General features: G+C 29.6%; 4 protein-coding genes across 10 annotated transcripts in view; 2 read left to right on the top strand and 2 right to left on the bottom strand.

The window, feature by feature from the left end:
- The first annotated feature begins 2,557 nt into the window (after positions 1-2,557).
- On the top strand, positions 2,558-9,987 carry LOC127072119 (serine protease gd-like). 3 transcript variants are annotated; one of them, XM_051012298.1, is made up of 7 exons: positions 2,558-2,734; positions 3,246-3,396; positions 4,246-4,470; positions 4,818-4,983; positions 5,331-5,798; positions 6,127-6,494; positions 6,907-7,538. In XM_051012298.1, exons 2-7 carry the CDS (start codon positions 3,346-3,348, stop codon positions 7,174-7,176), a joined length of 1,548 nt encoding a protein of 515 aa, XP_050868255.1. In that variant the 5' UTR covers positions 2,558-2,734; positions 3,246-3,345; the 3' UTR covers positions 7,177-7,538. The 3 variants fall into 3 exon arrangements, with proteins under 3 accessions (XP_050868255.1, XP_050868256.1, XP_050868257.1); XM_051012299.1 differs by lacking the exon at positions 2,558-2,734 and adding an exon at positions 9,843-9,987 and having other exon boundaries at positions 3,005-3,396; positions 6,907-7,196; XM_051012300.1 differs by lacking the exons at positions 2,558-2,734; positions 3,246-3,396 and adding an exon at positions 3,416-3,683.
- Positions 8,251-14,238, bottom strand: LOC127072117 (PAX-interacting protein 1-like). Its single transcript, XM_051012296.1, has 9 exons — positions 14,091-14,238; positions 13,690-13,874; positions 11,047-13,565; positions 10,471-10,915; positions 10,156-10,340; positions 9,826-10,067; positions 9,476-9,745; positions 9,184-9,388; positions 8,251-9,055 (listed from the first exon to the last, which is right to left on the bottom strand). The coding sequence occupies exons 1-9, from the start codon at positions 14,184-14,186 to the stop codon at positions 8,982-8,984; spliced, it is 4,221 nt and encodes a 1,406-aa protein (XP_050868253.1). The 5' UTR covers positions 14,187-14,238; the 3' UTR covers positions 8,251-8,981.
- Positions 14,239-14,312: 74 nt separating this feature from the next.
- Positions 14,313-21,911, top strand: part of LOC127072121 (rhomboid-related protein 2-like) — a 7,795-nt gene continuing 196 nt past the window's right edge. Inside the window, exons 1-5 of one of the 4 annotated variants that reach the window (XM_051012306.1) lie at positions 14,313-14,439; positions 20,456-20,534; positions 20,616-20,804; positions 20,870-21,198; positions 21,275-21,911. The exon at positions 21,275-21,911 is cut by the window's right edge and continues 196 nt beyond it. In XM_051012306.1, the coding sequence (XP_050868263.1) occupies positions 20,475-20,534; positions 20,616-20,804; positions 20,870-21,198; positions 21,275-21,794 (1,098 nt within the window). In that variant the 5' untranslated portion in view covers positions 14,313-14,439; positions 20,456-20,474 and the 3' untranslated portion in view covers positions 21,795-21,911. Of the gene's footprint in view, positions 14,440-15,557; positions 16,235-19,654; positions 19,871-19,977; positions 20,139-20,455; positions 20,535-20,615; positions 20,805-20,869; positions 21,199-21,274 lie in introns of those variants that run through there. The other 3 variants (XM_051012303.1, XM_051012305.1, XM_051012304.1) reach the window with 3 other exon arrangements.
- Positions 14,452-18,807, bottom strand: LOC127072120 (tectonic-like complex member MKS1). 2 transcript variants are annotated; one of them, XM_051012302.1, is made up of 5 exons: positions 17,990-18,807; positions 16,272-16,971; positions 15,209-15,564; positions 15,061-15,107; positions 14,452-14,985 (listed from the first exon to the last, which is right to left on the bottom strand). In XM_051012302.1, exons 1-5 carry the CDS (start codon positions 18,064-18,066, stop codon positions 14,702-14,704), a joined length of 1,464 nt encoding a protein of 487 aa, XP_050868259.1. In that variant the 5' UTR covers positions 18,067-18,807; the 3' UTR covers positions 14,452-14,701. The 2 variants fall into 2 exon arrangements, with proteins under 2 accessions (XP_050868259.1, XP_050868258.1); XM_051012301.1 differs by having other exon boundaries at positions 14,452-15,107.

The raw sequence follows: 21,911 nt of genomic DNA, 5'->3' as shown, positions 1-21,911 counted from the left end.
TCTCTATTTTTAATTTTTATCATTCATTTCAAAAAAATTATTTTCTAATTATAAACTCAAAATTACTTTTATAGATTCGTAATGTTTATAAAAATGGTATAAAAGAAATGAGAAATTTATTTTATCAATTGTTAAGTATATAGGGTATCCTCAAAATTTAAATACAAATATTATTAATTTATTATTGAATCATAATTTATGTGAATAATTAATATATGATAATAATAACTATAAAATATAAAAAATCATAGTCGAATATACAGGATGCTCTTACAAAATTTGAGATTACAAATATGATAACCTTATTAATTGATATATGATATTCATAAATAAAAAGAAAGATGAAATACAAATAAGTTCTTTTGGAACGTGCCTTATCTAATTATTTCTGTATGTATATATTAATATATAATATAATATTCAATATAAAAAATATTGAATCGTTTTAATCAGTGATTATCTTCTAACATTATATTTCTGATACTCGTATGAAACAATGAGGATACATTTATCGTTTCGTGAAGTGTTAAATAAAGTAAACACGACGACAGAATGTGCGAAGAATGCAAATGCAATGTATACGTATAAGATATGAGTTGACAATTAATTCTTTCAGAAATCTGATATCCAGCATTCTATACAATCGGAAAATAATTAGTTACACTGAAATTACTACAATGATATTTCTGAAAAAATAATATAATGATTAATTTGTATTCAACAAAGATCTACCATTTTTTTTGTTTTTATTTTTTTTCGGAAGGAATGACGTCTAAAAAAAATGGATAGAGGAAAAGTTTATATAAATATTTACACATATATTTACACATATACATAGTAATATATTCAAAAAACTAATATCCGTTTCCCAAAAATATTTTTTGCTAACTATGAAACATTTGTAAACTTTTCAATCGATTTGCTATGGTTGATCGATATATTAAGTAAAAAAAAAAAAAAAAAAAAAAAATAAGGAAAAAAAAAATAAAATAAAAAGATGTGCAAGAACAATGAAACGTGCAAGTGACTCAACTTTGAATAATATTGCAAAAGTACAAAACTGATCAAAAAATAAGTAAGAAATTGAAGATTATATGTTATTATAATAGTAAGACAATCGTAATTGTACTATAAATCCTGTCTATCTATCCTCAAAGGATAATTATTGATTACATTGATTATTTGATAATTTGTCACAATTTGGTACACGTTCTTTCTATAAAAAAGAAAAAATAATAAAAAGTAGAAGGAAAAAAAAAGAAAAAAAAAATTATAATACACCAATATGAAGATACGTTTATTAGTTTATATTACTTGATACACGAAATCTTTTCTTATATGCATTTCGAACAATATTTTTATTTATTACTGTATCATATATATATATATAATTTGATTCATTTGTTTTAGAAAGAGAATTTTAGAACGAACAACATATATATGTATCGAAAGTTCTGTTGTGACTCACATCACGGATATCTATGGTATTCCGCCCATGATTAACAATGAGACGGTACAAGAGCATACGGAAAGATAATCGCTCGAATTAATTAACACACCCAGATGAAACTAATCTACATATTTTATACGTAAATTTTCCAATTATTTATCATTCGTAAATCTTTTTTAGTAATTGCAAAGTCATCGTCTTTTGAAAAAGAAATATCAAATTTAAAATCAGCATTAGCTGTAGTATCGATCAATGATATAGTATTATTATGCCACTTTATTTAACATATTATATGAATAAAATATTATATAGAATAAATACATTACATATAACAAATATATATATATATATATTTTGCAGGTGAATTTTTTATTGGTCAAGAAGAAAATGATTATTGAAAATTAAAAAAAAAGAATTTTTTTGAAAAGCTCGATCAAAGATATAACGCGATAACGTATTTACTATTTAATATATTTCACGAATAAAATATTATTACATATATCTACAGAAATAATTATTATATGACATGTAACATTGTTTATTAGTCATTCAATGAATGAAATAACTACAGGATGTTCCTAAATATTTTTATACATTACACGTTCTCTTTGTAAAAGTAATCACACTTAATTATTTTTAGGATGGGAAAAGAAATGAAAATTATCGACGTCATAAAAAAGATGGGGGTCATTTCCAACGAAGATACTAATAGATTTTCGAGGACTCATCGATTCTTCTTTTTCCCTCTAGGTTTATTCCCTGACGTACATAGATAAATACGTAAGTACAATATATGAGTCATTAAACGATGTTGTAATCGATAGAAGAAAGGAATTCCTCTACTTTCTTGAAGAAATTCATTTTCTTTTTTTTTTCCTTTTTCTCTCAACACTCTTTCTCTCTCTTTCTCTCTCCTTTCTTTTTCATTGAGAATAACTAGAGTAGTAATAACAATAGGAATATCTCTGAATGCAAATGACTCAAATAGGAAATGATATCATCGTGACAAGATCATCGTAACATCGTATCAGGAATACACCCAAATAATGCCATAAAAGTTATAATAAATTTCGAATTTGTGTCGATTGTTGTCTTTTGGTAAATAGCCAGAGAAGAAGTAGGTAGAGAAAGAGAGATAGATAGATAAATAGATAGAAATAAAGGTAGGGAGAGATAAATAGAGAGAGGGAGAGAGGGAGAGAGAGAGAGAGAGAGAGAAAAGAAGACATTAGTAAGACTTAGTAGACTTACTTGATCTCATCTTTTCTTTCTTACGCGTGCAAAGTAAGTACTTATTTAAATCGTTGTTCGGGCGACAGTCGTCAACCTGATCAATAGCGATCGGGTAGAACACAGCAAAGAATATAAATATTGTCGTGATTGATCGTGACTTGTTCAAAGATATTTACATAAATCTTCTTTACCAGTGCTACCAGTTTTTCTTTTTCTTTTGAATGGTGTACTTACATACCCGTTATTATAAACATAATAATAAATGTCAAATACAAGGAAACGTAAACGCATCTCTACGACGTAACGATAATATTCTTTGATTATTATTGACGTTTCGATGAGAGTTCAAATTCGTCTTAATCTTTTTTCCCCTCCTCGCGAACGAAAATAAGTATCTAAACAGTATTAAACTCGCATTAGTTGAAGATGTTCCTTAGCGGAAAGTGCATCGTAGATAATGTCTAAAAGATTTTGTTGAATTTGATCGGAATCGGTGATCAATCACGACGTTAATCGTTGGATCTTTTATATTTAATAATTTTCTTTTACTTTGTGAGATCAGAAAAAAGGATTGAAGAATTACATTGGTGGGTCTCTACATTGACGATCTCTGTTGGATGAGTGATGAAAAAGGATGATGATCATTATTCTGACATTATAATATGTTCTTACTTCTATCGGAAGTTCTTGTCTTTAAAGGTTATCGTATTAAGGTAAAGACTGATGGATTTTCTTTTATTAATGTGTTTAGCAATCAATATTCGTATTTACACTTTCCAGCTTTATCATTGATCAGTTTTTGTATATATCGAAGCATGTAAGTAAAAAAAAAAAGAAAAAATAAAAAAAATAAAAAAGATATCGCAACTTTGAGATATCAATACATAGTATTTGAAATGTGGCGTTTCATCGTTTAATAACAAGTTTTAGAATCTGTTAAAAATTAAGCATGTTGTTAATATTGTTAATTCGAGACTGATTAACATCGAGGGGAAATAAGGTATTTTATTAATATTAACAGATAATTGTTAAAGTACCATTTTAAACCACCTACATTCATAAAGAATTTATTAAAATTCCTTTCATCGGGAATTGCATTAGCCAAATTACTCGTTTATTGTATCTAATGATCCTAGATTTTTTCTAATACTATTATAAAACATTTTATCATCAAGTAATCTCATCTACGCTTTTAACTTGTCCTTTAAGTCTTTAGAAGCGGTTCTTCCCTGCCAGTTTACCGTGATTACGATAGTTTCAAGAAATTTCTTTTTGATATTCTTATTAAAGATTTCCTCTTATTTGGAAATATATATGTATATATAGGACTCGACTGTCGATTTATTGCATTTCACTTATAGGGAAATTACGGGAAACTCATGATAAATTTATAATCTCCCCTCACTTCTGTGTTGTGTTTCAACCATTCTTACGACATTACAAATAAATCTGATTAAATCGTTTTTAAATAAATTGTTTTATTGTCATGAATGCGCTCTGTGTATTAGCCGATATCATTAATTGATTTTTCAATTAAAATGATTGTAATTTTTTGACGACAGATTTACAAAATGATCAGCGAGATTGCAAGATGTATATTCTTCGTCCATCATCTATTGCTTTTGTTAAATGGAGCAATGGCCATCGAACTACCATGTCCGGAATATTTTCGTTATATTCGTAACGATAATTTCGAGAGTATGGGACAAGTGGAAATTCCATCGCCTCCAAGAAACATGGCGTTGCATTTGAAAATAGAGTTAACCGTGGCCACGTCATTACCTTCGGTGAATTATATTTTTAATAAGGAACAATGAATTAACGCCATTAAAAATATTTATTATCTATACTTTTCTTTTTTTTATAAAGTAGTTTTTTTTATAAATTGCAATGTTCTATATTATTATTATTATTATTATTATTATTATTATTATTATTATTATTATTATTATTATTATTATTATTATTATTATTATTATTCTTGTTATTGTTATTCTTGTTATTGTTATCATTATTAATATTATTTATTATATAAACTTTCTATTTAATGCATAATGCATTCTTAGAAAATGAACTTTCTTCGAAATGTAATCGTACCGATCAATTATGATTAATAAAATTTTCATTATTTTAGAAATATGTTGGACGATTAGAATTGGCACAGTCGAAAGAAGAATCCATTAGGGCCATTCAACAAAGAAGATCATTATTTTATGTAGTTCATTTCCCGATAAGCCATCCATTACCGATCCTAACAAATATATGGTTCAATGAACAATTATATTGCAGTGGTCCACGTGGTAAGTTTTTGATCATTGAATATCATCAATTATAAGTAATCTAATCGATAATGAACTCTTTGCACTTAAATCAATTTTATAATATAATCCAACAAATTCTAATCTAATCTAAAATTGCTTTATAAAAGTCTTGTAGTACTTATACATTTTGTAGAATTTTTGTAGTTCTTAAGCCTTATATATCTATATAAACAAAATACAAGATTTAATTGTACTTCATATTATAATTATCGCTTTAGCAAGATATTTATATGGAGTGCAAAGAATTAAAAACATTTATCGTGAAATAATAATACACAAATTCACAAATTTAATACATATTATTTATTTCGTACATCTGTCTGCAGCATCGGGACGAATCGTGACATCCATTGTTTTGGAACATACGCTTTTTCCACCAAGAATATTAACTATCCCTACGAATCAAGAAAACAATCTTGATGCACAACCAAATTTCAATGACTTTATACAGTTCGATCAAATTTCGTTTTCGCCATTTATACCAGAGACACCGTCGCGTCTACCGACATTGCCACCACCACCGCCATTGCTATCGCCATCGCCATCGCCACGACCTTCGCCATTATTATCGTCAATACCAAGCAAAGTATTATCAGAAAAAAAACCCTTGAATAACAACGATGACGAGTGTGGTCGGGTTAATATCCAGAATAGCAATATTAACCCTTTAATAGCCAAAGGTGTGAAGACAAGTCCAGGTCAATGGCCTTGGTTGGTCGCTATCTTCGTTGTGAAGATTCAATTTGAATTTCATTGTACCGGTACTCTGGTTACGAATAAGCACATCGTTACAGGTACTACATTAAACACTGCGATAATCGCAATGATTTTTCAGAGTTTCTTTCAATGGTTGATCTACCTTTCTCAATTTTTAATAATTTCGATCTTTAAAGATTATCGATCATACCTCGAAAATAAATATTGATCAGCTCTAATTATTTGCTGATCAATTATTTATATTATCAGCTGTTTTTTATATATACAGCTGATTAATTATTTATATTATCATACGTATATGTTATAACGTATTTACATATCCTAACAAAATTTATCAAAGTTTATAACATTAATGTGTTTACTTCGATGATTTAATTTTCATTCATCTTGTCTCTTTGATAACAGTGGCACATTGTACAAGATTAGACGACATAATCTTACCAGCCAGTACAATGCTCGTTTCATTAGGACGTTATCGTCTACGAGATTGGAGAGAAAAAGGATCGGTTAATCGAGAAGTGAAAGAATACACATTACATCCAGATTACAAGGGTGATGCTAAAGATCCAACTGCTGATGCTGATTTAGCTATAATAACATTGTGGGAACCAGTCAAATTTTCCGATTTTATCAAACCAATCTGTCTTTGGTCTGGATCAAACGATTTACGAGATATTGTTGGATCCAGGGGATATGTTATTGGCTGGGGTCAAGATGAATTTGGTAGATATTTGACTGATCCTCACATGGCTATTGTACCAATTGTATCTCAGGTAAGAAGGTTTACTTTTTGTCTCTTAACAAAATTATAAATTAATATCAAATTTTCTTACTTTTTTATATTTTTATATTTTATTTCTTATTTTATCTTATAATATAGCTATTAATAGCTTTGCTAGATTTTTTCTGTTATCTGCCTATTATTATCACATATAATGTTAAAGTTTTCAGTATTTTTTATTACAAATTTAAGATAGAACATATATATATGTGTGTGTATAATTTAAATATTTATACATTTATTATATATTTATCCAAATAATTTGTAAAGTAAAAAATATTGAAAATTCAGTAAAGAAAGAGATATCAAAATAGTGGCGAAAAAATAACAGAGAAGATTTACTTAGTTTTATTTTATAATTCGAATATGTATGACTAATTAATTGAATTTCAATTATTATATAGGAAGATTGTCTTTGGAGTAACGCAGGTTTTGTCGCTTTTACATCCAATCGTACTTTCTGTGCTGGTTCTAGAAATGGTATTGGACCATGTAATGGTGATAGTGGAAGTGGTTTGGTGATACGTAAAACAGATGGACGTTATCAGTTACGTGGTGTTGTTTCACATTCCATTTTGGATAGAAATACAATGTCGTGTGATCTTACCCATTACGTTGTTTACGTCGACGTAGCGAAACATTTAGATTGGATACATTCACAAATAACTTCGTAAAAACAAATTGATAAGACCAGGTAAATCTCGAAGATATGAACTGGAGATTATGAAAACAGTCTAAATCGTATATTTTTCGTTTGGAAATACTTTGACATTTGGGTTTAAATTATTTAAAAACTATTGTCTTCTATAATGACAATGACATATAGAAAAAGTACATATATAATTATTCTTAAGAAAAATAATTCTTTTAAAAACTTATTTCAATATAATTAAAAAATTTTAAGAAAGAAGCATGTGCTAAAATATATTTTTTAATATCTCAAATGGACAATAATAAGACCACTTTCATAATCATCAGTTCGTATGTTGTTCCTTTTAGATCTGTTGCATTTTTTCAACTACCTCTATGATTAATATTGCACATATATATATATATATATATATATATATATATATATATATATATATACATATACATATATATGTACATATATACATACATATATACATATACATATATATGTACATATATACATACATATATATACATATACATATATATATATATATGTATATATGTATATATATCTATGTGACCAGAATAGATAGTTTTCACGCGTATACACTTCAGTATATACATACAGTTTATTATTAACAATAGAAGGCTTATTAGTTATATCAAGAAATATTATAATAGCTTTTTTAACAGTTTACATATTCTTCATATTATTCCTTTCCATCAACACACAATTTTGTACATAGATATGTAAAAGAATTATTTTTCTTTTCCTTAATTTATTTTATCTATATAATATTTCATTCTTTGTTAAATATTTGTTAATGTACATCGTATACATCGTGACTCAAACAAAATCACTTCTTCTTCTTGAAAATAATTTATTTAACATTCTGCAATCGCATTGCTGATGATCCTTATTTAGGAAAATAATATAATTATTTAACAAAAATATTTATTAAATTCAATTGCATAGTATTTTTATCAAAATCATTTTGTCTCTATTCGTTCGTCTTATTAAACAGAAAAATTTAATTCCCATAACTTTTAATCAAAAGTAGGACACATAGGTGAAGCTTTAAATATAGGATCGATCATTATTTCATAATTGATACATTAAAAAGATCAAGTTTATTACAAAATATACACTTTTATAGACAGATTTATAGCGAAATAACATACGTGTAGTTATTAAGTACTTTTTTTATATGTGCAGAAAGAAAGACCTGTCCTTTTGAATCGTCTCTTATAATAATCTATGAATATTTTAATTATTAATCCTAAAATAAATTGATATACATGTAAGTGATGTTATGTTTACAATATATAAAATAGATTTATAGTTTTCCAATTATAGGATAAAAGGTATAAGGTATAGAGAATGGAAGTACATAAAAAATATATGTTACCATTCCTACAACAAAATCTATTATTCTAATAGCTTATTTATTATTATTTTTAATCTTGAAGCAACAAAATGTGTATATATATATATATATATGTATGTATGTCTTCTATTTAATTATTATAAAAATTCAGTAAAGCAAGTAATTAAAAATACACATGAAATAGAATCGAAGTTAGAATATTACTTAATAGTAAAGGAATGGTAACACACACATATATATATATATATATATATATATATATATATATATATATATATATATACCAAACACATGTATGAAAAAGAATGTCTTCTGTATCATAAAACTATGCTCTTTATTGTCCCATTTAAGAAGGTAAGTAAAATCCTCAATCCTCGAAGAAAATAACTCATAGATGATCTTTAATATGTCCTGGCAGACATAAAAATGCAGTGCATATCGAAAACCGCATAATTTTATGCTTGATTTGTATCAACTTGGAAGTATTGTCGTGCGACTGCTCCTAAGACAATTTCTGCACTGAACACGCCTAAGGATATAAAAAAAATAAATAAATAAATAAATAAATAAATAAATAAATAAATAAATAAATGTTTCTTCAGGTATCTCAAGATAAAGTAAAAAATAATCATTGAATTTTTCTTAAGTATTACTCACTGATATTAGCATGTAAAACATCGGAAAGAAGATGAAGATCATTTTCATGAGTTACGATTATGTAATTTAATTTGGTACTATTCATCTCTTGTATTTGTGTAAGAGGTCTTCGTGTCTTTTCCATTATACCGCCTGCACTTTCAATTATTTCCGCTATAGCCGACGGAGATGGAATGACACTTGGTGTCACATAAAATATTTTGCCCTAAATTAAAAAACGATAAGGATTACAAATATCAATTAAATGTCTGCGTTATTATTCTTTTTTTTTTTCTTTTCTTTTCTATCCTACCTTAAGTACTGTACCCCGATTAGGACTTGCCAAAGCCTTTTCTATATTACAATTAAAATTCTTTTCAAATTCTGCATCCCCTAAAAGATATCCGCTCTCATCCAAGAAAGTATTTTTTGCTGAACAATCAAGTAACCATTGAAGAGTAACAATAAATTTACATCGAGAGAGACAACACAATAATTTCACTGTACGAATTGGTGCTGACATTACAAGATGTGTGGCATCTTGCCAACCAGCTGCAAGAGCACCTCCTAATTCTCGAATTCTCTGTAAAAATGAATTATTCTGAATATTCTTCATCGCGAATATCAAAACAGATTAAATCAAATATCTTTGTATATATGTACCTTGGCATGTTTTCTAGGATTAATACCAGAAAATAAAATCCTTGGTTGTTTATCTGGTGGGGGAGGATCTGGATTACTAACAACTATTGGTTCATCTAATCCTAAAAGATGTGGATCTTTATTTAATTGGGGTGCATCCAAACGAGGCTTTTTAGATTTTCTTATAGAATTTGGACCCTGTCCAACTTGCTTAACTTTGTCATAAGATTCTTGTGTGATATTAATTGGCATTTTCCATGCAGCTATAACAAATTGTATATATGCAATATTTTATTGGTTTTAAATACATTAGAAGAAATTTTTATATTTTTAATGTATTATTTAATTTACCCATAAGATGCGGTACTAATGAATAATCCAATCTGAATGGATTACTAAGACTAAATTGTTGATATTTTGGACCATCCAATTGATGCAATGCACTTGTCTGCCCACAGAGTAAATCTGTTAACCATTGTGCATTTACTACTGCCGTTTGCCATTCGCGTGCCTTTTTATATTTTTGTCCATCTGGTCTGAAATTTTATTACAAAAAAAAAAGAAAAAATAAATAAATAAAAAAGGAAAATACAAGAGAAATGTTGATTTATAAGCTTCCTGATTATTTCAATATTTTACATTGTATTACTCTTTCAAAAATATTACCTTCTACATACGAGTAATGTATTATGTCTTGAAAAATAACTTGTAAATTTGGCACCTAATGCTTCTAACATATATTTTACTTTCGCTCGTTCTTCTCCTTCGAATCCAGATAAAGATACAATTTGTTTTGCACATGGAAGTTCAGTTAAACTAAAGGGAGTTGGAAAATGCAGTGCATGCCATGGAGGTAGTACTTGTTGTTTGTTAACGACATCGGATAGCCAATGAGCACTAACACAACGTTTTCCTTCTCGTAATGCTTGCACCACTGTTGGATGCTTTTGTGTAATTGCTAGAACATGCGTAGCACGAGTACAATATTGCGGTTCTACCTCTCCTCCGTGTCTTTCAATCACTTGTTTCCAAACTGATACTTCATTAGGACGTTGAACATCGTATTCAACGATTACGAAAATACAACCCAATAAAAATAAATCTGGTGGCACTAGAAATATAAAAAAGACGTCTAATAGTACGTTATACAAAAAATTATTGCGATATGATGAAAATATATATGTACAAATAATATAATAAATATACAAATAATATACAAAATAATATAATAAATATACTTACATTTTAAATTTGGATTATGTCCATAAAACTGAGCTTTAGGTTGTTGCATAACAGGAGCATATTGCATTTTCATAGGAGCACCTGTTGGTGCACCATTTGTTATGTTCCCTAAAGTTCTTCTTTGATATGCTGCTAACAGTTGAGGATCCTGGGAAGGTGGAGGTGGTGGTCTATGTTGTGCAGTCATTAATCTTAATTGACCAGCAGCACTACCTTCTGCTGCACCACCTTGCAGTCTATTTGTTAACATATTTGCTAATGCAGTTTTTGTTTTAGCATTTACAAGCTGCTGATCTGGAGGAATTGGAGTGTTATTTGATAAAGGTGTTAATGGTGGTTCTTGCTGAGCCCCTTGTTGCTGTTGTTGCTGCTGCTGCTGTTGCTGTTGTTGTTGTTGTTGCTGCTGCTGTTGTTGTTGTAAATGTTGCAATTGTTGTAGTCTCGCCATTTGTTGTTGTTTTTGCATATGTAATTGCGCTATTTGCTGAGGAGTTAATGTTTGATTCTGTTGAAATGCTTGTCCTGTTTGAGAAGGTGGAGCTGCTTGTACATTTTGCCCGCTCTGTACTATGACTTGATTAGAAGAATTAATAGGTGTTAAAGCAGGAGGTTGTACACCAGGATGTACTGGTTTCTGTCCTGGTGGCTGTGCAATTTGTGGTCCCATCATCTGTGGACGTGGCTGTTGAATCCACTGTAAACCACCTGGTTGTCCTGGTTTTCCAGGACTTCTTATAACAGCTATATGTGGACCTTGTTGAGCTTGCCGACTTTGCATTTGTCTTTGCAATAATAAATTTCGTTGTTTTTGAATTTTTTGAATGAATTGTGCTCTTTGTTGAGGATCCATTTGTTGTAACTGTTGGTGCGTTTGAGCATCCAATTGAATCAATTGTCTAGGTGGTTGGGGTGGCTGCTGAGTCCATTGTCCTCCAGGTCTTTGTGGACCAATTTGTTGTTGTTGCTGCCTTTGCAATTGCAAATGATATTGTTGCTGTTGCCATTGTGCATCTCTTTGAACTATAAAACCTTGTTGATTTGGGCCTATTAACTGTTGATTCTGTGGTTGCTGCTGTAACTGACCATCCCTTATAACAAATTGCTGTGAACTTGGAGGTGCAGATTGTTGTAATTGTTGAGATATTTGATGTATTTTTTGTTGCTGTTGTTGCTGCTGTAATAAGATAAGTTGCTGTCTCTGTTCAGTAGTCAGTTGTTGAGGTGGTCCTGGTTGTTGTTGATTCAGCTGATGTTGTGCACCAAGTTGTTGCTGAGAAGGTAACTGTTGCAAAACGATCTGTTGTTGTTGAGGCGTTAATTGTACTTGTTGCGATTGTTGTTGCACAGGAATTTGTTGTGACTGTTGAGGTAAATGTTGTTGCTGCTGTGCTTGCTGAGAAGAAAGTTGTTGTTGATTTATTTGCTGCTGTGACAACAATTGATGCTGATTCATTTGTTTCTGCTGAGGTGTCAATAATTGCTGCTGAGGTGTAAGCTGATGTTGAGATAGCTGTGAATTTATTTGCTGTTGTTGTTGTTGAATTAATGTTTGCTGGCTCAACTGTTGCTGTTGTTGTTGGTTTACAATTTGTTGTTGTTGGGGTGGTAATTGTGGAGCCTGGGTTTGATTCAAAAGTGTCTGTTGTGTATATGTTTGTTGCATCTGTTGTTGATGTTGGGTAAGTTGTTGTTGCTGTTGTTGTGCTAGATGCTGTTGCTGTTGTGTTAACTGCTGTTGCTGCTGCTGTTGTATCATTTGATGTTGCATATTTATTTGTTGTTGCTGTTGTGGAGGTATATCTTGCTGTATTTGTGGTGAGATCCCTTTCATTTGCGAAATACTATTTGCTTGAGAAGCTTGAGGCATCCAATTGGTTTGATTGATAATATTTTGATCTGACATGGAAGGAACGTTTGAAGGTGCATTAGACAAACTTGTTGAAGCAACAGAACGTGGAAGATGCTGCTGTTGCTGCTGCAAACTAACTGCATTTTGCCCATTATTTGGATATGTTGCAGTTGTTGCAGTATGATTAGCATTGTTATGTACTTGTAATGCATTAGAAGATACAGGTGGACTTGGTTGATTCCAAGGCATGCGTTGTTTCAATTGTTCTAATACCGCTTTTGTTCTATCCTGCTCTTCTTGAGCAGCACTATTCTCTGTATCCTCATCCATGAAACCAGTGATCATTGCTGTAGAACTATTTGGGGATGGATAAATAAGCAATCTTGGGTGATATTCTATTTCACTGACAAGGGCCACCTTTTTACAACATTCAGTTACCCAATCAGGAGTAACAATTTGAATATGATGTCTCATTGCAGCATCATATTTCAATCCAGAAGCTTTCCCAGTAATCAAATGGGTACAATATCTATCTAAACGTAACTGACATTTTCCTCCTTGTAACGTTATCGTTGCCCAAAGTATTTTACTATCTGCCCGACTTACTTGGGATATACATGCTCGTACATTGGAAAATAATTGATTTTCTTCTGGGGAAAAATAATGTGTCCTATTTACATATAACTATTAAGGGAAAAGCTTATGTATAAATAATGTGAAAGATAATTCCTTTTTATGAAATCTTTCTATAAAAGATCACGAAATTTAAGAAATTACTGTATATAAAAGGATACGGTAAGAGTTTATTACATTTAACAGAAAATAGAATCCAATTCTGTGTAACCGCTGGAATCTCATAGAGATCTTTAGCTGCAGATATATCATTTTCAAGGGCATCATAGCCAGCTATTAAGTGTGTAACAAAATCACAGAAATAGTTGGATCTTTCTGCTCCACCTTCTTGTAATAAGTTTAAGATCTATAAGTATTTAAATGAGCCGTTCAGTTAACAGCCTGATAACGTCGACAAATGCGAATGTATAACCTCTAAAGTTATATATTACAATCTTGATTAGAATTGTAGAGTTTACATTTATACATCGTACTTATCGTTGAGCTAAATATATCGATATATAAAGATTCAATAGGTTAGTATCGATGAAACAATAATATAAATATCGAAATTGTAACATACCTTAGGATCTCCTTCACCACTGACGTAGTACTTGACATTGGCGAACAGAGCACCGTCGAGTTTTAATTCCTCAAGACCGGCTCGTATGTCACCCATCTTCACAAAATTCTATAGAAAATTCTATTTTTTATATTTTACATATTGCACATAAACCATGAAGCATTAGTAAAATATGACTCCGCGATATTTGATAACAATAGTTCGCCGCGACGCTTTTGTTATTATTATGATTGTAAGGTTATGTCTTATACCAAGAAGGGAAACTACATACTAATGCAACACCGTGGAGCCACTGTTAAGGAAGAACTTCACATTGGTAACAACGATGGATAATTGCATATCTTATAAGGTCTGTTATAGATACCTTCATACTGCAAATTTTTATTGCGAGCGTGATAATTTCGTTTTGTAGTATTTTCTTTTTTACGATATTTAAATATATACTTAACAAATTTGTATTTATATTAATTTTAAATATTTCGTATTAATTATAATTTTTGATTATGTAATCGAAGAAAGAAATTCGTAACTTTTTTTGTATACTTGTCAATTTATATTATATATATAAATTTATACAAAATACTGAATAATTCTAAGATTATAGAATAAAGTCATAAATTTGCATTTCTAATTTGTAACATACGTTCTCTAGCTGCTTTGAATTGTTCAAAAACATTTTCTACATTGTTCATAAGTGCATTAACATTCTCTCTTTCAAAAGATTTGCTTTCAAAATTTGTATTAATTGTATTTACATTATATCGATGAACAATATTCATATTTATTTTAACATAACCACTTGATACAACTTTTAAATTTGATTTATCTAACGTCGTACTCTCGTATACCGGTGGAATTCCACAATGTGTAATATCTTCCAATTCATAAGTACCACCTGTAAAAAATCGACGAAGGGAATCAACAATATTCCCAGCTGGCCTCCAAGTGGGTATAGATAATTCATGTGTACCTGGTGATAACGATATAGGTACTACTCCATATCCTTCTATACGGTATCTATATAAAAATAAATTCAATATATCATTTATATAACTTAAATTCTTTAGAAAAGCATATAATAATATTAAAGATAATATCTTTTAATGACAAACATGTACCTGGTCCAACTATCAAGAGACGCTACTGATATTAACAAAGATGGCCATTTTGTAATAGGTGCATTTTTAGTTAATATATTTAGATGCAAATCCAATAATATTTCCATGATATAATCAAAGTATGCAGTTTTATCTTTTAAATAACATTTCTGTGTCCTCCCAATTAATCGTTCTTTTTGCTTCGTACTCCAATCTTTTGGCAGAACGATATAATAAGTTATGAATAAACCATTGTAAGAAAAATTGTGTGCAGAAACAATGTTTATGTTTAAAAAGATTTGTAATATGTTTGGCACTGTTACTTCTATTTCATTAGGTATCTCAGCAGCTTTATACATCAAAAGTTTTTGCATCTCCTAAAAAAAATACGTTGTAAAAAATATATTATATTTTATATAAAGAGCAATCACTACAAATAAGATTATCTATAAACAACACATTTTTTACAAGCATGAGTCAAGTAGGTGTAATAATGTGTGAGTAATGATGTCAGTTTAAAAGGATATAAACAGTAATGTGTGTGTTATACCCCTTCTCCAACATATATATATATACACATATATGTATATACACACATATATATATATATCTCTGATCCAGCACTAGGAACATTTACATTAGTGAAAGAAAGTGTTGGAGGAAACATTCAGAGAAATATCAAAGTCAGTCAAACGTAGACCATCTACTGGTTAACATGGTTGATCATCTAAGTAGATCTTATCTATAATAAATATTGCATTACTTTTACAAACTCTAGAACATGAAGACTTTAATGAAAGAATCTAAGTTTTTTAAATACTCGATAAAAAAGTGTAGGCAAAGAAATGAAATAAATTTAGTGAATCAATTAAAGAATCAGTGAGAAAATGTATGCGTTTCTTCATGCAAATTGTGTGATAAAAATATAAAAGTCAAGTATTAAACAGTGCAAAACTGAAGTATTAAAAAGGAATTGGTACAATATCAATAAAACATGTTTTATCCACAGAGAATAATAAGACAAATTTCAGAAATTTCCTATGTGGGGTATGTACTATTTCAAACTATAATAAATCATACATACTTGTCGTAATTCTTCTTGTTGCTGTTCCAACTCCGATGTAGATTGAATTTCAGAAATATGTTCAAGCCAATAATCATATCTAATACCAGTATCAGTGGTAAGCATATAAGATTCATCAGAAGTAAAATCAGGGTACATAGTAAGAATGTTATGCATTTTATCATAAGTAATTCTACATAAAAGTGTTTCTGTATCAACGTCAGATGCATGAAACAAATCTGATTTATCCTTTCCACTTAAATCTACTAATATATACATTGTACTACGTTCCATATAAAAATAATGATTGGAACGTATTCTCTTATCATTGATTCTATCATCGATCACATTTTTATTGTACCTCAGTGTGAACGGTTTACGATTTAGTATTGCTGGCAATGCAAATTGATTTTTAATTGACAAATATGATTGGTAAGGCTTCGTAAGCAGATTTTCATCGGGATAATACGTATCTGTTTCCGTATAAGTATACAAACGCGAGGCTTGCAAATTTTTTTCCTTGATGAGTTCATGATATTTTCTTTGAGACTCGTTAACGCAATTTTTTTCGTCGTTGTAAAATTCAATTTCGAAGGGACTGAAGATCTTCTCTTGCCATCTAAAAATACGTTCGTCTTCTTCCAAATAATTCGGATCTCTTGTATCGTTCTCGGTATCGAACAAGTCGGCCAGCAAAGACTTCTGTTGGGCGACTCTAACTCTGAAACAATAAACGTTTCATCGAAATAAATGCGAACTGAAAAACAATTTCTCTTTGCATGCCAGATGGCCCCTTGTTTGCTCGTGGCCTGTGTTTCATCTTATCTTTCTCAACCAATTCAATTTTACTCAAATCAACTAAATTTTTAGTTGAAGATTTAACAGAGAAATACGTTTTCTGGTTTATATACGTAGATGAAAATTATTCCAAGTATTTTGTTATCTACAAACGTTTCGTTTGATATTACTTTATCAAGAAGCACGAAGTTGATAGTTAATATTTTATACATACATACGTACATATATATATGATCTTTTTGTAATTAGAGAGGTGTATAAATTTAATCGGTCGTGAGAGAATTATACGCACGTATTCGTTTAATTGTCTAGACATCGTAGGATATCCGTGACAGGATCCTTTCAAATTTCAAGGCTAACAGGGAATGTTCTATCGCGGCGTAATGTAAAGACCTAACATAAAAAATTCTTATTATGAGAATTGTTAATAATTCGTGACAAAACAAGAATTAACGAACGTATAAATGTGTATATATATATATATTTTTTTTTTGATCAATAAGTAATGTCAGAATTTGTAATATTTTATACACATTTAAATATATATACATGGTACATATAATATGTAACATTTAGTACTATTTTCTTGTAATATTAATAATAATTTAGTATTCATATAATAGAAATGAGAATATACATTTCTATTATATGAATATTTAAATATGTCATTTTATATATATATATATATATATAATCCAGAAATAATGCGTGTGTGCGTTATATATACAAAATAGTAATAATTTTTATAGAAAATTCGGAAATTATTTATTGTCTAATTAATTACTATATCAGTAGACTCAATAATTGAATATTATAATATACTATATTACTTTATTTATATCAATATAAAATTTTAGAAATTCTAATGTAACTTATTGACCAATACATACATACACACACACACACAAATTGTGTGTATATATGCATATGAGTAAATATACCTTATTTTAAAGTTACGTATAGGTTCCTTAACTCGATAACTCGCAGCGATCTTTTTTCTTCCTTGAATATTTGCCATTTTGATTTTTGTAATATCTTTAAAAAAAAAAGAAAAGAAAGAGAAAAAAAATACTTGAACTATTTTTCGTTGGCGTTCGTGTACTGTAGTAAAAGCAATACAGTCGTAATCAAGAGAATAGTAAAGGTATCCTAATCGTTGCTTAGCAACGTTATAATCAAAATAGAGATCGGTGACTCATTTGGCGAGTCGAATTTATTTTATATTTTGTTATTGCAATAAAAATTATATATTTCAATATATTTTTCGAAAACTATTGATTTTAATCATTTAATAATCGAATTGCCCAATAATTCTGAATTATTATTCTTTTTTTATTTTATCGTATTTAAATATACTATACACAAAAAATAACAAAATATTTAAAAAACATTGAGAATACTAAGAATTATTTTAAATGTAAAACATCATAGAGAGAGAGAGAGAGAGAGAGAGAGAGAGAGAGAGAGAGAGAGAGAGAGAGAGAATGAAATCGTCCAAGCAAAAAAGATGAAAGGGATTGTAAACAATCGTAGTATTGCCAGTCATAGTTCCGGCTTTGATGAGTAATGGGTTTTTCGTACATTCATTTTTTTTTTCTTTTTCCTGTTTATATCAATAACCTAAGATACTTTCACATAAATGTTTACACTTATCAATTCCTGTATTCATACATATGTAGAGTCGCCATTTTGTTTTCGATTTATGTATTTATAAATAGATATTTAAATATATATAATAGTTATGTATTATGACAAATCTATATTTATCAGAGATTTCTAAATATCATAATAGTTTTATATATATTACAGATCAAAATATCATGATATATATATATATATATATATATACACACACACATATATATATTACAACACACACACGCACGACATATTTCTTTTTTATTTCTTATATTTTCATAACGAAAGAATTTTCTTGGTTTATGTCAAGAAAAAAAGAATAAGAATAAGAAGAGAATCGGCGTAAAACCGGTTTGAAACCGATTGCATTCCTCGCCAAAGACCTGTCCGTTCTGTCCCGTTGGCTTTCTACGTGTTATACGAGAGATAATCTCGAAGTAGTCCTCACGAATGAAACGAAATTAAATTAATATCCTAATCACGAAATTTTTTTTGTTTTTTTTTTCTTTTTTCGTATTTTCATCAATATCATCGAAGACGTTTATATAAAATATAAAATTGTCGAGGGAGGAACATTCGATAAGATGTGAGAAAAAGTGATATATTTTCGAACGATAGTATTAATAATCGATACCGATTTATTATTATCGTTATTTACTCCCTCTAAACTGAAACTTGTGTACTAAAATAAATCATGAGTTTACCTATCTAAAGATATTATATATATCTATGTTTCAAACAATATTCATGTGTATATTAATTGAAAATAAGCTTCCTTCTTTATATATACACACACACACACACACATATATGTATATATACAAGTATATGTTATATAATGTTTAAGAGTTAATAGTTTAACTTCTTGACCTCTATCTATGAAATACGAAATGATGGGAGTTATTGTTAGGCACACCTGGCGAAGGCCAAGTCGAATAATAGTCCTCTGTGATACAGAGGAAGAGAATCGATGTTGTTGTTGTAGCAGCAGTAGCAGTAGTAGCAGTAGAAGTAGTAGTAGTATTCAACGTTACGTTTAAAAGTTTCTTCTTTGATTTGATAATAACCCCCAATGGGAATTTTTTTTTGTATTTCGAATATTAAAAATCTTTATTGTGAAAGATGAATGAAATTATTTGAACAGTTTGTTCCTCGTACATCAGGGTCAGTGACACACTGTAGAGGTAATTATCCTATTCTTCATGGATTCTTAACGCGTCATGGATCGTGGTTTCGATGAAATCATATTGTCACACTGACTCGTCGTCGTCGTCGTCGTCGTCGTCGTCGTCGTCATCGCTGTGTACACATTTCTCTATGAAAGCGATAAGAGATAGATTAGAAATACACAATATTACCTTGTGTGATATCATAACTCTCTATCGTTTGAGTTTTCTCTTACATCGATGAGTCGTACCTGAAGAACGCACCTGAACTCGTACAAATCCGGAGGTATCATTTTTTAAATAAGGAATCACGTATCAATTTTGTTCTTTTTTTTCTTTTAATTTTCCGAATTAAAAAAAAAAAGGATCTTCCTTTAATTTCGAATTTTTATTGATATTTTCATTTGCTTGATTTTTAATTGTAACTGAGATGGTGTGTTAATATTCAATTTTGAAAAAGGCGAAGCTTTTTCAGATTGTTATTTGAGTTTACGTCGATGAAAGTTTTAGAATAGTTGTGATACTTAAATGATATTATGTATTAACTTTTTCTTTATCTTTTACTTTTTATATTTATTTATTTATTTATCTATTTTTTTTTAGAAGTTTCAAACTGATCAGGATGGCGACTAATCAGGAAGGAGAGACCGGGATAACTATTCCTTTACAATTTAACGATACGGTAAGATCCTGTGTATGTTAGATAGAATATTTTTATTAATTATGTTAATATTGTTTTATATATCTGAGCGTTGAATTTCAGCATTGGAAATCTATCTTTGAAAAATATGACCTAGATGGAGATGGAAAAATCTCGTATCAAGAATTGAAAGCTATGATACGAGCTTCCGCTTATTCCAATGATATTCCCGCTAATGTTGTCCGTATAATAATGCGTAAAGCAGATTTAGACGATTCGGGGTATTTAGAATACCCAGAATTCATTGCTATGGTATGTTTTTGCTGATTAGAAAGTTAATGCTTTTAGATGAAAAATATATTGATCTTAATTTTTAGATTCATAGGAAAGATATGCAAGGAGTATTTGGTCATCTTGTACAACGTTATGTACACTCTATGGTGCCTCAAAGACCAACCGCTGCACAATATTCTACTCAAACTTCCAGCGATTTTCCTGATGGGCAATATGAAGAAGAATATAGTTGTAGACCACCTGCTGTGGCAATGATAATCATATCGATGTTAGAGATTATTTTATTTTTATACGACGTAGTTGAACATAAATCTCTTTCCATGGATGGACCAGCAGCAACTTTATTTATTTACGATCCTCACAAAAGATACCAAGCATGGAGGTATTTGACATATATGTTTGTTCATGTTGGGTAAGTTTATTTCTGATGTCAATCGAATAATCTTTCTATTTATAAAAAATATTTTAAAAATTATTTTATCATGCAGAGTTCTCCATTTGGTGGTTAACTTATTGGTGCAAATTATGCTGGGCATACCTTTGGAAATGGTTCATAAATGGTGGAGAGTATTAATTATATACATAGCAGGAGTGATAGCTGGATCTCTTGGAACTTCGGTTTCAGATCCTACTGTTTATTTAGCAGGAGCATCCGGTGGTGTGTATGCATTAATCACCGCGCATGTAGCAACGATATTGATGAATTGGTCAGAAATGGAATTTGCCGTCCTTCAATTATTAGTGTTCCTTGTTGTAACTACAGTTGACGTAGGTCAAGCAATATATAGTCGTTACGTTGAAGTAGAATCCAACAATCAGATTGGGTACGTAGCTCATTTGGCTGGAGCTGTAGCTGGACTTCTTGTTGGTATAAACGTGCTTCGTAATCTGGAAGTAAAAACTTGGGAAAAAGTCGTTTGGTGGGCTAGTATTATTACATATACAATTCTTATGACAGCAGCTATTTTGTGGAATATTTTATATCCATCGTATTATGGAAGAGTATAAAAATAGAGTAATGCCTTTTATATGATACGACTATTGTAATATTTCAATTGAGATGGTTAAAAAATGTGACTAATCAAGAATCAGTACAAAGTAAGTGCATATACTGCATAGAAAAAA

This window comes from Vespula vulgaris, chromosome 24 (assembly GCF_905475345.1).
Source record: "Vespula vulgaris chromosome 24, iyVesVulg1.1, whole genome shotgun sequence".
NCBI lineage: Eukaryota > Metazoa > Arthropoda > Insecta > Hymenoptera > Vespidae > Vespula > Vespula vulgaris.
Note: the sequence above shows the minus strand (reverse complement) of the source record. Positions and strands in the feature narration are given on the sequence as shown.

Coding starts and splice junctions, on each gene's coding strand:
- LOC127072120 (XM_051012301.1), bottom strand. CDS start 18,066: ATGGCAAATATTCAAGGAAGAAAAAAGATCGCTGCGAGTTATCGAGTT. Junction 16,972..17,989: donor ATACGTAACTTTAAAATAAG/GTATATTTACTC, acceptor TTATTGTTTCAG/AGTTAGAGTCGCCCAACAGA. Junction 15,565..16,271: donor AACAAGAAGAATTACGACAA/GTATGTATGATT, acceptor TATTTTTTTTAG/GAGATGCAAAAACTTTTGAT.
- LOC127072119 (XM_051012299.1), top strand. CDS start 3,346: ATGTTCTTACTTCTATCGGAAGTTCTTGTCTTTAAAGGTTATCGTATT. Junction 5,799..6,126: donor GAATAAGCACATCGTTACAG/GTACTACATTAA, acceptor CTTTGATAACAG/TGGCACATTGTACAAGATTA. Junction 6,495..6,906: donor TTGTACCAATTGTATCTCAG/GTAAGAAGGTTT, acceptor ATTATTATATAG/GAAGATTGTCTTTGGAGTAA.
- LOC127072117 (XM_051012296.1), bottom strand. CDS start 14,186: ATGGGTGACATACGAGCCGGTCTTGAGGAATTAAAACTCGACGGTGCT. Junction 13,875..14,090: donor GTGGTGAAGGAGATCCTAAG/GTATGTTACAAT, acceptor AAATACTTATAG/ATCTTAAACTTATTACAAGA. Junction 9,389..9,475: donor ATCGGGGTACAGTACTTAAG/GTAGGATAGAAA, acceptor TTTTTAATTTAG/GGCAAAATATTTTATGTGAC.